Source organism: Periophthalmus magnuspinnatus, chromosome 9, assembly GCF_009829125.3.
Source record: "Periophthalmus magnuspinnatus isolate fPerMag1 chromosome 9, fPerMag1.2.pri, whole genome shotgun sequence".
Lineage (NCBI taxonomy): Eukaryota > Metazoa > Chordata > Actinopteri > Gobiiformes > Gobiidae > Periophthalmus > Periophthalmus magnuspinnatus.
Genome location: NC_047134.1, coordinates 16,942,893 through 16,959,398, shown reverse-complemented (window position 1 = coordinate 16,959,398; position 16,506 = coordinate 16,942,893). Strand labels below are relative to the sequence as shown.

The window sequence follows — 16,506 nt, the reverse complement described above, 5'->3', positions numbered from 1 at the left end:
TGCAGTCATTAATACTGGTTCATAGTTCAATACTTTCCTTATTGTATCATTAATGTCTAGAACTCCCTAATATAGTAATTTTTTTGTCTTGGCTATAAAGAAAAGTTGAACTGTTAATTTACCACTGCAGCCAAATCTGAAAATTAAGTTTTCACAGAACATTTGATGCTAAATCAAAACCTAGTAGGACTACTGAAAATATTCAGCCAGCAATTTAATAAAAGTATGCCCCCTACTGGTTATATATTTGCATGCACATTTACAGTAGACTACTTTGTGGTGGATTTATTTAAATTGACGTTTTATTTCCCCAATTTGACCATTGTCCTTTATAATAAATTATTAAATTATTTAAAAGCAAGGAGAGAACTGTTAAGTGATTAATTAGTAATGTTTGGTAGCCTATGAATGTAAAAATAAAAATAGTTATAGGTCTAAAGTTAAAGGTCCAAATGACATTTAAAAAGTGCATCCAAACAATGCACTATATATTTGGAGCATCTTTAACCATCTTTGACAAAGCGGTTTCTTACACTTGCTCATGTGATAGGACAGATAGAAATGCCCTTAACTGTTTGACCAATCAGGGCGCAGTTTGTTACTTGGCGCGTTGCAAAGTGTCACGTCGTGACGTAAAGTGGCTCAGCAGCCAGTATTACAAACAACAAAGGAATATGATGAAAATGTGAAGTTGCGAAGTTATGTTTGCTAGGCTTGATTTTTGCTGCTTTCACGCTTGCTGCATTTGTGGATTGAAATGTTATCACTGCTGCAAAATCGGCAATGAATGGTAGGTAGGTCCTGTAGCATATCTTTGTACATCCTCACATTGCGGCTAGCTCAGATAAAATGCTATGTTGCCTAACGTTAACAAAAAGTACTGTGCGACTGTGCAGGCGTTATTTTGCGCTGTCATCATGTACACAGCTTAACGACTGTTTTTTAACGTTGCTGACATTGTTAGGTTATCATTTTAAAGCACTCCATTCACGACTGTTTTCTACCTTTTGATGATTGACCGCTAGCTGCAGATTTGCCCATTTCTTCAAACGTGTGGGTCATCTCATCTCATGGGAGACGACCTGTCTGTTTGTAAGGGATGTTACATGACGTAGGTTTATTTTGTTGCATTGTGTTCTTCCAGAAATCATCCTTGATAAATAGCCAAGGGACTAACAGCTACCTAACTGATCAAAATGGTAAGAACACGTGATAAGTTCCTTTATCACATTATGTTATATTATTTTTAACAGCAAGTGCATTACATGTTCGATTGACAGTATGGTTATTAATGCATGCATGCATGTTGTTATGTCCAGATTCGTATAGCAGCACTGAATGCTTCTCTGTCGGCGGCAGATGAGTCTCAAGACCCTTTGAAAAGTTCAAAGAGTCAGACCAAAGAAGCTCAGGTACAAACAATATTGCAAGGAAATGTATAAAGTCAGTTGATTTATAAAGGTCTATAAATTGACTTATTTCACAGGAAGCTGAAGCCTTTGCCTTATATCATAAGGCTTTAGATCTGCAAAAACATGACAAGTTTGAGGAGTCAGCTAAAGCTTATCATGAGCTTCTTAAAACTCCATTGCTTAAAGAGGTAACTATTGACAGCACACTGAATAGCTAAAGTGTCAGTAATATTGAATGAGTCATGCATATTATATACAATTATGACTTGAGCTTATGTTTTAAGGCAATACCTGCAGAGGATCAAAGAGTGGCTCTCAAACATCCTGGTCTTATGCTGAAGTATTCAACTTTCAAAAACTTGGCAAGTATGGCCGCCTTGAAGGATGATCTTGAGACAGCCATGGACTTCTATTTGGAGGTAACAAAGAACAATTTGTTTAACAATAATGTGCTTACCACTGAGTGTCAGTAACGTGTTACCTGTTTTTTAGGCAGTGATGCTGGACTCCACTGATGTGAACATGTGGTATAAGATTGGGCTGGTGGCTGTGCGCCTTGTTCGTATTCCTTTGGCCCGCCATGCTTTTGAAGAGGGATTACACTGTAACCCAGACCATTGGCCCTGTCTGGATAATCTTATTACAATATTATACACACTCTGTGATTACACATGTATGTTAAATGTTTGAATGTAAATAATTTCCACATTTTGCTGCTGTGGTCATGTATGTAACTACATTTATCGTATGTTGTCTTTTCAGGTTGTTTGTACTTTATTGCCAAAGCACTTGAGAAAGATCACTGTTACACTAAAGCTCTAGTGCTGAAGGAGAAGATCTTTGAGGAACAGCCCAGTCTGAGAAGAGATACCACTCAGATGTTCAAGAAATGGTGAAGGATATCATATACTATGCTGTTATTTTATTACATGGATCTTCTAAATGAAGATGTATTTTCCCTCTTTGCAGTGACATGTCTATTCACTATGTTGAAGTGGAGATTGAGGAGCGTAAATCTATTCTAGAAGAAGCCTTGGAGTTACGGAGACGAAGGCGGGTTCTCTCATACCATGAACCAACAGCAGATCTTTTCCTGATTCAACCTATTCGCTGTCTCTCGTAAGTTTAATAGTGTCATATTTTAAATTAGATAAAATATTTACTTTCTTTTTGTTGTTTAGCTGGAAGCATGTGGGTGAAAACCTTTTAGCAATGTACAGACATCAGACGACGTGTGAACCACCTAGACCCAGTCTAGGAAGAAGAATTGACTTGTCTGAGTACCGTGATCCCAACTTTCTTGAAAATCTGCCTCAGCCTAAAAGTCCAGTGAGCACCAGCCAAACCACTGCTCTCAGTAGTAGCCCAAGCTCTTCTCTGCCACCCCTTACCTTTTCTGAACCAGTAATGATGCCACAAACGAGCTCTCAACCTCCCATCATTTCCACTCTCACCACTGTTGAGGTGGCCTCCACTGCAGCACCATCTGTTGGTGAGTTTGAAGTAGCCTAAATGTTCTTGTACACATTTACACATGTTCTTAAAAGATCATCTTACAATGTTTCCACAGCCTCAATAATGGAAGTAAAGAAGCCACAAAAAAGAAAGCGCACAACTGACGAAAATGTAGACACAGCAAAGAGGCGCTCGGCCCGTGTCCGAAACACTAAATGCAAAAAGGAAGAGAAAATAGATTTCCAGGAACTACTTTTCAAATATCTACCATCCAGGTACTTACACAGACACACAAACACATAACCTAGTGTGAATATCTATAATGTATTAATGATTTGGTTGGTTCCACTCAGACTGAAGAAGTTTGACCCAGACGATGATGAGAGTTTGAGTAATCTTGATGCACAGTGCAATGGAAAGGAAGATCTACAGCAAATCCAGAGTGGGTGCGTGCAGGTGGACACTATCGAATACATGGAATCTGGTATGCAGGATGTCACCCAGGTAGTATTGACCATAACTATGTGCAACACATTTACACATTGCATTTTTCTTCCATAGAAAAACAGGATGTTCATAACTTCCTGCTGAACAGCATGACCAATGGAGGTATTCTTGATCTGTTAATGCGTTATCTCAAAGCTGTTGGTCAGAGGTTCTTGGAGAACTGGCCTCGTGGTTTGACTACAGTGGTACTGGAGGTGTACCAGACCTGGAGGAAGCACAGCACGGGTCTCCCCAACCCCCTGCTCCGGGACTGCAGTAACCAACACATCAGGGTACACACTCTTTGTGAATTTATTTTTTTTATACCGATATATTCTCTAATATATCTGTAATTTTTTTTATCACGATAGTGATTATCAGATGATATTTTTGCAATCCAAATGAAATGTGCTAAAATGTTTTTAAATGCCTAGTTAAGACTATCAGTGTCAGGACTGTGAAAGGACTGTAAAATTACCCACAAATATGCAGAAATATCACTTTTTAACCTTGTTTTAAAGATTACCACTTACATTTTTATTTTATTCAGCTCTTTTTGTACCATTTTTTAATTGTAATATTATAAATAATATACCATCATTAAAAATGTGTCATATTTTAAAAAAACACATTCACACTATTATCCATAATCAATATTTGATGTATTCCTCAGCTCTACTGGTACCTACCAGCTTTGCATTTGTAGTTAATGTGATGTGAAAGAGAGCCGCACAATTTTATACATGGCTCAGGAAATGTCTTTTCACTGACAAATTAAAATTTGGCAGGATTTTTTGTGTGTGTGTTCTTAGAAGATAGTCATATCGTTTTGACTTGTATTTGCAGGAAATGTTAACTATCTGCTTGGCATGTATGGAGCTTCAGCTGGAGCACTGGTTACATAGTAAGGGGAAAAATGGTGGGTTAATGCTTATTTGTTATTTAATTATTTAAAATAATTATACGTAGTAGTATCCACAGTATTGCATTGATGAAGTATAGCTGTGTAATATTATAATTTTTTTTTTTTTTGATAGTTTCACCAAGAAGAAGCGGTATTGGTGGTAGCGGTGAAGCTGCTGACTCTGATTCCCCTGGACAGCAATATCAGGGGGATTTGTTCATCCTGGCTCTAGGTTCATCCCAAAAGGACCTCTTTGAAGATGACTGGATTCATATTATGGTGCGTGTCTACTGGCTCAAGGCACGTTACTTGGCCCTGCAGGTACGGACTGGTAATCTTTTTTCTTTATTCATGGAGTCTTGGGCAGGTTTTTTCTTATCATAGTCGATTCAGCTGATGTCACCTTTTAAAGTCTTGTGGTTTCTCATCAGGGAGACATGGAGTTGGCTTCGGAGAGTTACGAGGAGTGCCTTAGCTGGCTGCAGTCTAAACCAAAGACTTCAGAAGGAAAATATGACACTATCACCCTGCCAAATCTACGTGTGGATGCAACAATCTCTGTGGAGGAGGTGGGGCTATGGTGGGGCTATGGTTGGCTATTTCATGTTATTTTCATGTGTATGCCAATATTGTGTAATTGAGATGGGCACAGGAAAATAACTATTTCAGAGAACTAACAAATTAAATCTTCTAAACCTATAGTTTTACATAGTAGTATTACTGTATCAAGTAAATTCAGTTTATCTACTGAAGTACGACGAAAGGATTGTGCCCATTTGTTCAACAAATGGATTTTCTATTAGGTCATTTATTTTAAAATGTGTCTTTTGTGGGAAAGCAGCATATTGGTTGATAGCATGTATCACATGGTGAGATTTCAGTATAATGAAATCAAATAAGTGACACATTTTCCTACTCCTTTAACAGATTGACAAGAGGCTGAAGTCCTTGGAGCGCTGTCAGTCTCTCGAGGAGATCCAGCGTCTCTTTGAATCTGCAGAGTATGCATCTGTCGTGCTCTTGTTGCAGCCCACACTTAATTATGGCAACAGAAGCAAGCCCCTAGAGTTTGTGAGCTCTGCACCAGAACGACCTGCTCAGCTAATGCTTTTACAGGTTGGCTTTGCTATCTAACACTGAACTGTAATCAGGACATTTAGGACATTTTGATATATGATGTAAAAGGTGTTTGGTGTGACATTGCTTGTCTGTTTTTTGTTTCAGAACTCATTATTGCGGATGAAGGACTACCAGCAGTGTTTGGAGTACAGTGAGCTCTCCCTTAATGAGTCCCTACAACAGCTAGCATCTGCATCACCCACGTCTAATCCCAGTAAAGAAGAGTGGGTCAACACAATTGGGAAGCTGCTGGATGGCATAGAGCTCTGTTTCAACAAAGACACAGAGCTTCTTAAAAATGTCCCCCGCTTCTCAAGTATGGCTCGACTGGCTAACAATCTCATTCAGGTAAAGTTACTAAAAATATACTTGATAAAATGGTACAATTCTACTATTTACATAATGTAAACCTTAACTGAGCTAAAATAACTGTGTAAATGGCAGAAGCCAGCATTTATTCACCATGTGCATCACCTTTTGTTGGGACACCACTGTTCCTTCCTTGCTCCACTTATAATCATTGTAGACAGGGAACACTGGCGACGAAGTACTGTAGAAGCTGCCCTTGCCCATCTGTCTAAATTTAAATTGTTTCTGAAAAAATTGTCAAACTAGCTAGCATTTAATTTAAGGTCTAGATCCGATCTCTGTTATTTTCTTTTCAGCTGATTGATCTCAGCATGGCCATTTCTGATGACCCCAAGGAGCCATTTTTCTTCTCAGTCCTGCCGTGGATAATCTTGTATCGCATTATCAAACACGAAGAAGCTGCTTTTGATTGCATGCTTAGACAGCACATGTCTATGGGGGATGAAGAAGGTTTGTTCACTAGTTGTTTTCTCTTAGTGCTCATGTCGTGATGCTTGTGTAACCCAGTCAGGTCTCTTACAGATGACTCAGACACTCCCATGCTGCCCTCCTCCTTGATGCTTCTCAATACCGCCCATGAGTATCTTGGCCGCCGCTCAATGTGTTGCAATTCTAATGGTGCACTCCTCAAATTTTTTGTAAGTTAATGTTGCACATGTCTGCAGATGCTACATTACCTAAGGCATTTGTTGAAAGGATGCCTCAGCATTACACAAGATGAGGCAAAAATGTTTGAAAACTTTCATTTTGATGTAGGTTGGTGTTTTGGAAAAAGAATTTGCTGCTTGCCAAAGTGAAGCACATCCCTACAGAGAAGAATTGGAGGTTGCTTTAGAACAATGCTTTTTCTGCCTGTATGCCTACCCCAGTAAAAAGAGCAAAGCACGCTACCTTGAGGACCACTCTAGTCCACAGGTAATGTGCTTATTCATGTCATACTTGTTATGTTGTTCAGTTGTTATGTTGTTAAATAACATATTCTCTTTACATTTACATAATCTGTGTTTTTGTAATGTAATATTCTGTCCACCAGGGGTCTTATCAATGTTGTCTGTCCATATGCCGTACTTGTGTACATATACAGTGGGACAAAAAAAGTATTTAGTCAGCCAACTATTGTGCAAGTTCTTCCACTTAAAAAGATGAGAGAGGCCTGTAAATTTCATCATAGGTACACATCAACTATGAAAGACAAAATGAGAAAGAAAATCACTGATCTGATTTGTATATAATTTGCAAATTATGGTGGAAAATAAGTATTTGGCCAATAACAAAAGTTCATCTCAATACTTTGTTATATACCCTTTGTTGGCGATGACAGAGGTCAAATGTTTTCTGTAAGTCTCCACAAGGTTTTCACACACTGTTGCTGGTAGTGTGGCCCATTCCTCCATGTAGATCTCCTCTAGAGCAGTGATGTTTTGGGCACTAGACAACTTGGACTGGACTTTCAACTCCCTCCAAAGATTTTTCTATGGGGTTGAGATCTGGAGATTGGCTAGGCCACTCCAGGACCTTGAAATGCTTCTTATGAACCCACTCCTTCGTTGCCTGTCATTGTCATGCTGAAAGACCCAGCCACGTTTCATCTGCAATGCCCTTGCTGATGGAAGGAGGTTTTCACTCAAAATCTCACGATACATGGCCCCATTCATTCTTTCCTTTACATGTATCAGTTGTTCTGGTTCCTTTGCAAAAAAACAGCCCCAGAGCATGATGTTTCCATCCCTATGCTTCACAGTAGGTATGGTGTTCTTTGGATGCAACTCGGCATTCTTTCTCCTCTAACCACGACAAGTTGAGTTTTTACCAAAAAGGTCTATTTTAGTTTCATCTGACCATATGACATTCTCCCAGTCCTCTTCTGGATCATCCAGATGCTCTCTAGCAAACTTCGGATGGGCCTGGACATGTACTGGCTTAAGCAGGGGGACACGTCTGGCACTGCAGGATTTCAGTCCCTGGCAGCGTAGTGTTACTGATGGTAGCCTTTGTTTCTTTGGTTCCAGCTTTGGTCTTGGCCCTAGTGGAGTTTGGAGTCTGACTGTTTGAGATTGTGGACAGGTGTCTTTTATACAGATAACGAGTGGAGGACAGAGGAGCCTCTTAAAGAAGAGGTTACAGGTCTGTGAGAGCCACAAATCCTGCTTGTTTGTAGGTGACCAAATACTTATTTTACTGAGGAATTTACCAATTAATTCATTAAAAATCCTACAATGTGATTTCCTGGATTCTTTCCACCCATTCTGTCTCTCATTGTTGAAGTGTACCTATGATGAAAATTACAGGCCTCTCATCTTTTTAAGTGGGAGAATTTGCACAATTGGCAGCTGACGAAATACTTTTTTGCCCCACTGTATGTACTCTATGTATATATAGATAAATGTGAAGCAGCTTATGTATTTATGGGGGGGATATTGATTTATTTATTTTTTTTTAATTGCAGGTTGAGTTAATGTGGTGTGATGCCCTGTCCATGTTCCAGTATTTTAAACCAAAGTCATTGCCTGAGTTTGACAGTTATAAGGCAAGTACAGTGTCTGCAGACCTAGCCAATCTTCTCAGGAGGTTTTCTGGTATTGCCCCTATCAGTGACACGCTAACACTGAATATGGAGGAGGTAGCAGCGTACATTGAAGGCAATAATGAGAAGGTCAGTGGCTGGATATTTTTTGTTTATTTTTATATGATTTAAGTCTTAAATGTTTGCTGTTGTTTTTACTATTTACATTTTGTTTTATTCTTTTAAGATCCCTGGTTTCCCAGAGGGTACTCCTCCAGCACCTCCAATCATCAATGAAATGTATTACCTGCTTGCAGATTATCATTTCAAAAACAAGGAGCAGTCTAAAGCCATCAAGTTCTACATGCATGACATCTGCGTTTGCCCAAACAGGTTATTCAGATTGTCCTCAATGCGATTAATTCTCTATATTTCTCATTTTATTACAGATGACAATAATATTAATTCTTCTTTCAGGTTTGATTCTTGGGCGGGTATGGCTTTAGCTAGGGCCAGCCGTATTCAGGAAAAACTCAACTCCAATGAATTGAAAAGTGATGTGCCCATATGGAAGCACTCACAGGCGGTACTTAACTGCTTTAAGAGAGCCCTTGAGATCGACAGCTCCAACCTGTCTCTGTGGATTGAGTATGGGACCATCTCGTACGCTCTCCACTCCTTTGCCTCTCGACAGCTCAAACAGTGGCGCAATGAGCTTCCCTCGGAAGTTGTCAAACAGGTGACTCATTTATTTACTTAAGGTTATCACTGACATTACATATATTGATGGACTAGCATTGGAAGCTTAGCATTACTCTAAAAATGTGAATATTCCACTCTTGTTGGGATCTGCATTGTTAACTCTACTCTGTTCAAGGAGTTCATACTAGCTAATATATCTCTACTGATCCAAAACTGACCATGCACATATGGCACCTAGCACTATGTCATCTCTCACTTGTAGTTTGTTGCTTGTTTATCGGTCTGATGATTCGCCACTGTGAGCTAAATTACTCATGAATGTCCCGCATGTGTGCTGCTCAGATGGAGGAGCGGAGAGACTCCATGTTGGAGACTGCGCTGCAGTGTTTCCAGGGGGCTTCCCGTTGTGAGGGTGACAGTGATGAGGAAGAGTGGCTTATTCACTACATGCTTGGAAAGATCGCAGAAAAACGCAAGCAGCCTCCAGTGGACTATTTGCAGCTTTATAAAAAGGTAAATGGACATGTAAACATTTTGTCATGTAAATACACCTTACACTGTAAAGTTGTGCAGATGTTTGATAAAATTATTCCAACTTAAATAATATTTATAACTGTATTTTTTAGTAAGCCAATGATGGCCAAAAGTCATAGTTGTTGAATCTGTTACATTGTCCAGATCCAATCACTAGGGGTCAGTAAAGGAACAAAGAATATGTTTAACTGTCGTTTCTCTTATTGTTATTATTATAATAGGAACTGCATTAGTTTTGGAAATCCTTGAACTACAGTTCCATATACCAATCAAGCTTTAGTCTAGGAACTAGAAAACAGAGCTCTCCTTTCTTTGAGTAATTAAGTAATATTACTTTTACATCGGACTACTTTGTAATAAATAAAACACTATTTATCCTATATGGGTATAGATTTTTATTTTACCCAAGATGTTAGATCACTGTATGCTGAATTGGACCTGCCCATGTGCTTTTAGGTAATTATCCAGCGCACAATGATTAATCATTCATTAAACAAGTTTTGTGTGTAAATAATGTATGGAATAGTCATGGCGGTCAGTGGAAGGAGAGGATACTTGTGAGACGGGTCGTGAGGCGCTGACACCTTGGGTGCTATATCTTTCCAAATATTATATTACATACGGGTCATTATCATCGGTCTTATTTTATAGTCTGCAAACTATTTACATGAAGAAGCTGCCAGATACCCACGGAAAATCCACTACCACAATCCTCCTGACTTGGCTATGGAGGCCCTAGAGGTAAACTATCTATTCATTCATTCATAAATTAAAAAAAATGTATAATTGTTCTAGAAAATGCTATAGTTGTATGTAAAGATGAAGATTTTGATCAATTTATATTCTTTTTCACAGCTACATTTCCGACTCAGTGCAACAATCCTAAAACTTCTGGAGAGTGGTGGCTCTGATCTGGATCATGAGCTCTTATTCAGTTTGTTAGTGGAGGCCGCTACGGGACCATTTGCAAAGGGAGAAGAGAAGAGTGTGCCCAGTGTGCCGAGATCTAATGAAAAGTAAACCATTTTATGGATGTATTTAACAGTAATGTGCTAATAATGCATCAAATGTATATAGAACTTTTTTGGACAGTTAAAGATGCTTTACAGCGCATTTTTTATTCACTCCACTCGGTGGTGGTAAACTACTGTTGCCCCCGTGGAAGACTGACTGAAGCAAGGGTTCCAATCTGTGTCATTGGCCCCTCTGACCACCACCAACAGTCACACACACACACACACGCCACATTCATACTAGGCAATGGGTGAAGGGGCAAAAGTGCCTTGCCTAAGAACACATCGCCAGTGGTGCCCACGCTGTAGCACATGATTTTCCCAGTGGTCTCCCATCCAAGTACTAACCAGATCTAGCCTTTCTTAGCTTCTGTGATAGATCAAGCTTTGACAAATTTGGCCACATGCTAACATGACTTTAAGGTTTGTTTGAACAAAAATAATTAAAATAGTTACATTTATTATTGTTTCATTGTTAATAAGGTCACATAAAGAGCTTCTACAAACTGCAAATGAAAATATGGATTTGCTTTATTACTCTATTAGGGCTGCACTATTAATTGTAATTGAATCGAAGTCGCAATTTAGTTGGCGTAAGTATCACATTGTAAAGGTTGCTTTTAGAATATTCCTTGCACAAGAACAATACCCTGTCTTTATAGAAACAGTTTGTATCCATATTTTAGACCTCTACAAACAGGTTCTGAATGCATTGGATTGATTTATCAGGTCATATTTCAATCTTCTATCAAATGTTGATGCTATGGAGGTGTTTACAATATGCACTCTGAACAGAATGATGCCCAATGCATTATAGTGGTGATTTACTTGGAATATAAATATATATTTTTTCTAGGGAGAAGACTGCCTCCATCGCAGATGAGGATTTCACTAACTCCTCGGTTTGCATAGGAAATGTGCTAAGCTCGTCTCTCCCATCGGCAGCCACCCCAGGTCTGACATCCCCTCCTTATGTGGCCACGCCGTCTGACCACGATTACGCCAAACGCAAAACACTCCGACGGCAGCAGTGGCAGCAACAGCGGCATGAGGAGCAGCAGGCCGATGGTACAGTCCCAGGCCTAGACACTGTCTCTGGGGTTTGGGCCCTATGCTCTGTCCGCACTGGGACACATGGCCTTCGGGGGGCGCACAGAACGCTAATCACCATGCTTAATGGCTTTGGTTTCAGTTACAATAATCCCCCATTTGAACTGGGTGATTGGGATGTGGTGAAATGGGCAATATGGCCAGGAATTATTTCACCCCTTTATTTTAGATAGTGCTAAGTCATTCACACAAGCTAGAAAACCTGCGCTGTTTCAAAACCTGTACAAGTGGAAGTGTTTTCCAAGGGCTTTTGTGTATCTACTCTAAAGAAAGACATTAATCACCGCATACTAGGTGTCATGCTTTCTTTTCAGTTTATCAAAAAAAAATACTTTGTTTTTGTCTGAGTAATATAATTTTACGCCTCATGGGGAATCTATGCACTATATTGTATTTACGGTGATTTCGAATTAGTGATCCCTGTCGTACATTTAAAAAATATCCAATAATGTAATTATTACCTGTTATATGATTTGCTCAACAGGAAGAATTTCTAGTGTAGGAGTTTGGTCTTCTTTCATTTCAGATACAAACTGGTTCGTGTAGTGCACTATAATGATCAGTGGAACGTCTTCTCCTTGTCACACTTAGCTGTGCAAATAATGCCGTCATATTGCCCATATTGCCTGTGGTCACCCTGTCCAGATTCCTTCCTACCTACCTGCCTGCTACCTCTGTGCCTGCTTGCTTTTACCACCTGCTTTGCCATTTATGCATGTGGTTATAATGGGATGAATGGTTGACACTACTGGGGAACATTCTATCATTGCTTTCGAAACATATTCAATCCTTTTGAGGCTGTCTAACCTATGAACTTCCTAAGAAAGTGTTTCCCCTCTAATTGGATATAATACGTAATTATCTTCAATTAGTTTCAGAATACCATGTCACTGGTGATTTAGCTGGGTCATACTTGGCACACAGGCTGAAATAAACTTGTACTGTAGCTTTATGTGCACATCCATGCATCCAGGTGTTCTTTTGGTGAGTTCTCAAAGGCGCACATGGTGATCAGATGACTATTTAAGGACCTGATTCGCACACATCTACTTATTTGGCTGTACTGATCAAAGTTTATACAGTCCAGTAGTTATAATCAATATGCAATAATGCATACAGAAACATTATTGTTACAGCTATAAAAAGGGACTTGTCCAAATCAGGTTCTCTTGGGAGTGGTATCATGTTTAGCTTTTAAACACAATCATTGTTGACTGTAAAAATACTGGATGATAAAACATGCTCACCATATCTTCAACAGCCTCCCCAGAGTTTGACCATGATTACTGCCTGTTCAGGTCTGCAGTGTGGCTGGCTTCTAAAAATGGTACTGGTCCTTTAATCCCACCACTCACTACCCCAATTTCTAAAACTAGGATGACTTTGTCAACTTACATGTTTGTGCATTCCACAGTCTTCAAAACTTGTTGTCCTTGTTCTGCTTTTGCTAAGTCTGCAAACGGTGGCAATTAACAGAATTGTTGGTGGCATGGTTTTGACAAGGTACAAAATGGTGTCTTTTAAAGAAAGAGTATGAATGTGTCATCAGTGGTGCACTAATAAGGATTTATGAGAGCAACTTATTTGGCTTCAGTTTTTTTTTTGCTTCTATTACAGATATTCTCCATTTATTATGTGACAATTTTATCTCATCTTATTGAAAATGTTTACAAGGAATGATCATTTACACAATGATTACAAGTTTTTAACTGATAGAAATGTAATTATTATTTAAGAATATTTATATCTATGTGTATTTATTGACTGGTAGACAACTGGCAGCATGATCTTATTGTTTGAATTGTGTAGAACGCAGTCAGGACAGTGAGTTGGTGCTGCTGTCTGACTCAAACTCCACCCAGGATGCATTCACGGACCCCACCAGCTCTCAGGACAGCAGTCACAGACCTGCCCCCGGGAAAGCCAGCTCCACCTCTTCTGAGAGCACTACACCAGTGAAGGAAGGGCAGCCAACATCGGACGAAACAAGTAGGTGCCATTATCAGACTTGGATTTTTTATTTTTTTTTAAATGTTGAAAGTATTATACATTTCCAAATATTTTTGACCACCTTTTTGGGCTTTTAGTCCCATGCTCCTGCCTCAAACATTGCACAGCTAACCAACTTCAGCTCTTGTCTAGCCTCATTTAAACAGCTTAATTAGTGCTGAGATATATATTCAATTTTATTTTTCACAATGGACAACATTATATAAGGCACATACATACACACACTTATATGTATATATAATATAATATAAAAATCTCATCCTCAGCATCTGCGGATGGTCTCATCCCTTTTTACACGCTTGGTCCTCTACTAAAGGCCTGGGAGCTTGAGTCTTTGCTGTTCCTAATACTGCACTTTTCTGGACTGAGATGTCTGATGTTTTTTTCCTGTGATTTACTGTAGCCACTCAGGGGTCACTGCCCCGAGTGCTTCGATGACCACTGGCACCACTGATACCTTCACCTTCCAGGCCTTCTCCAGCTCCAGCCCCTGGCATTTCTCTAGTTTCTCATCTTCCTTTTTCCTGATGTTCCCATCACTTCGTACTGCAATGTCCACCACAACGGCTTTGCTCTGTTCTTTATCCACCACCACAATGTCCGGTTGGTATGCCATCACCATTCTGTCAGTCTGTATCTGGAAGTTCCACAGGATCTTGGCTCAATCATTCTCCACTACCTTTGGAAGTGTTTTCCACCTTGACCTTGGGGTCTCCAGTCCATACTCTGCACATATGTTTCTGCACACTATGCCCACCACTTGGTTATGCATATTATGGTTGGTCTTACACCCTGCAGTTATGTGTTGGATTGTCTCAGTATGAGTGCTTCTGTGCTGTCCTTCAGACCAGCTCTCTCAAGCCATTGGTAGGATTTTTTGATATCAGCCTCTTCAGTTATGTTCCGGTGGTGCATCCCATGCAGGAGCTTGTCCTCCCATGGTGATACCTCCAGCACCTCTTCCTCTGCACTTCTTCTTTGCCAATGCCCTTCTGTGCTGTACTCATGTATTGATCCATATGCCCGCTTATCTTAGGTGCGATGATGCCTGACATGAGCTTGCATGTTGTGTAGAGACAGGTTATTGGCCGATAGTTGGATGGGACTGTACCCATTATTACAATTAATAGTGCAGCCCTAATAGAGGGATCCTTCAGGGTCATACACCCTTCAGTTAGCCATTCAGGGTCAGTCCCATCCCTTAGCAGCTGGTTCATTTGTGCTGCCAGACACTCATGGAGAGCAGTGAGTTTCTTTAGCCACTAGGTGTGGATCATGTCAGGTCCTGAGACTCTTTCCTGGATGTCTGACACTGTGAGGGTGACTGGATTCTGTTCAGGGAGGTTGCTGTGGTCTTCTCTCAAAGCCACCATTCACTGTGCATCGTTGTTATGTGATGCCTCCTTCTCCCATATGCCTTTCCCATACTGTTTGGTTTCCAGCCTTGGTGGGTTTGCTCTGGTGTTATTACCCTGCCATTGAGCATACACTTTCGCAGGCTGTGTTGCAAACAGACAGTTTATTTGTCTGGCTTCATTATCTTGTTTGTACCTCTTCAGGTGGCTGGCCAAGGCTTGGAGCCTTTGTTTGGCAGTTTCCAGTGCTTCAGGTATGGGCATCTGGCTATACCTTTTGGGTACCTGTTTTTTCATTGCACCTCTCTTGGCCTCTGACAGTTGGGTCACTTCTCTCCGTGCTGCGTTGATTCTAGCCTCTAACCATTGTTTCCATGGTGGGTATTGTTTCCCACGGCTCCCATGGTTGCTCTTATAGCCAAGCATCTCTAGGATCACTGCTGCTGAAGTATATATCAGCTCAGTGGTTTCTGTGGTGTTTGAGGTAGGGATTGCTTTCAATGCTGCAGCAATCCCTACCTCCAACACCACTTCTGAAGTCTTCTAGGAGACTTTCAGATGGTACTTAGCCTCTGTAACTGTATATATGTATGTATATGTGTGGCTTTAAAGGCACTGTGCTGAAACAGTTTGCTGTGGTCCAATGTTTTTCTCCACTTTTTGAATGTATATCTAGCATCCCAATTCTTTATTGATGAGGTTTTTTTTATCATAAGAGTTACTTTTAATATTTCAATATACTGCTCAGCTACAAGAAAAAAAAATAAAGAATACATTTGATGTCCTTATTTTGAAAGGAAAGTTTCAAAGTATACAGAACACCATCCACACTTACCATTTTCATCACCTGAAAATAAAATATGCTACATAAACAATAATCCGTCAGAACTTACATGTCTTATTTTCTGTCATTATAAAGGGTCTTTTGTCGCTCTACCTTTAAATTGTACTTTCAGCTTTGAACAGTGACAATGCCTGTGTCCTTGTGGAAGAGAAGATGATCCAGGAAGTGGAGGTGGTGGAGGTGGTGACTCTTCCTGACACCTCAGCCCCCAAGGTTCCTGTGGACGTTTGCCCTCTTCCTGCTCTGCCCATTCCAGCCACCCCTCCGAAGCCACCTCCCTCCCAACAGGCCGCCCCTCAGACCCCTGTGAGTGAGAGCAAGAAGAAGCCCGAGCCCCCTCCCGAAGTGATGGAGGTACCCAAGGCTCTGCCCACTGAACCAGCTGAGCAGAAGAAAATGCTGGTGGAGATGTGCGTCAGGGCTCTGTTCCTATGCCTTGGCCGATTCCCTCAACATTACAAAAGTTTATATCGCTTGGCATTTTTCTACAGTAACAGCAAGACACACCAGGTTAGTCATGGTGACACATACTGTATAAAATGATACAATCTTGTATATGACTGCTTGGTACAATTAGGCCAGCCAGGATATCAAATTTTGAAGGGCGATATATTGCTGAAGGAAATATATGATATGATATAAGAAATATATATGATAATATTGAGACAACTTTATGCCACTCACACAAAA

General features: G+C 40.2%; 1 protein-coding gene across 7 annotated transcripts in view; it reads left to right on the top strand.

Moving 5' to 3' along the window:
• Positions 1–585: 585 nt before the first annotated feature.
• Positions 586–16,506, top strand: part of cabin1 (calcineurin binding protein 1) — a 31,490-nt gene continuing 15,569 nt past the window's right edge. For 3 of the 7 annotated variants that reach the window (XM_055224420.1, XM_055224419.1, XM_055224418.1), the window contains exons 1-29: positions 643–790; positions 1,145–1,199; positions 1,320–1,412; positions 1,487–1,600; positions 1,697–1,831; positions 1,905–2,085; positions 2,175–2,304; positions 2,382–2,531; positions 2,594–2,904; positions 2,983–3,142; positions 3,221–3,351; positions 3,429–3,646; positions 4,200–4,272; positions 4,391–4,578; positions 4,689–4,826; positions 5,185–5,373; positions 5,482–5,724; positions 6,042–6,195; positions 6,253–6,383; positions 6,502–6,660; positions 8,192–8,398; positions 8,496–8,641; positions 8,726–8,987; positions 9,293–9,463; positions 10,136–10,225; positions 10,340–10,500; positions 11,354–11,565; positions 13,417–13,596; positions 15,929–16,326. In XM_055224420.1, coding sequence (XP_055080395.1) covers positions 1,197–1,199; positions 1,320–1,412; positions 1,487–1,600; positions 1,697–1,831; positions 1,905–2,085; positions 2,175–2,304; positions 2,382–2,531; positions 2,594–2,904; positions 2,983–3,142; positions 3,221–3,351; positions 3,429–3,646; positions 4,200–4,272; positions 4,391–4,578; positions 4,689–4,826; positions 5,185–5,373; positions 5,482–5,724; positions 6,042–6,195; positions 6,253–6,383; positions 6,502–6,660; positions 8,192–8,398; positions 8,496–8,641; positions 8,726–8,987; positions 9,293–9,463; positions 10,136–10,225; positions 10,340–10,500; positions 11,354–11,565; positions 13,417–13,596; positions 15,929–16,326 — 4,728 coding nt within the window. In that variant the 5' untranslated portion in view covers positions 643–790; positions 1,145–1,196. Of the gene's footprint in view, positions 791–1,144; positions 1,200–1,319; positions 1,413–1,486; positions 1,601–1,696; positions 1,832–1,904; positions 2,086–2,174; positions 2,305–2,381; positions 2,532–2,593; positions 2,905–2,982; positions 3,143–3,220; positions 3,352–3,428; positions 3,647–4,199; positions 4,273–4,390; positions 4,579–4,688; positions 4,827–5,184; positions 5,374–5,481; positions 5,725–6,041; positions 6,196–6,252; positions 6,384–6,501; positions 6,661–8,191; positions 8,399–8,495; positions 8,642–8,725; positions 8,988–9,292; positions 9,464–10,135; positions 10,226–10,339; positions 10,501–11,353; positions 11,566–13,416; positions 13,597–15,928; positions 16,327–16,506 lie in introns of all 7 variants that reach the window. The other 4 variants (XM_055224423.1, XM_055224417.1, XM_055224421.1 and 1 more) reach the window with 4 other exon arrangements.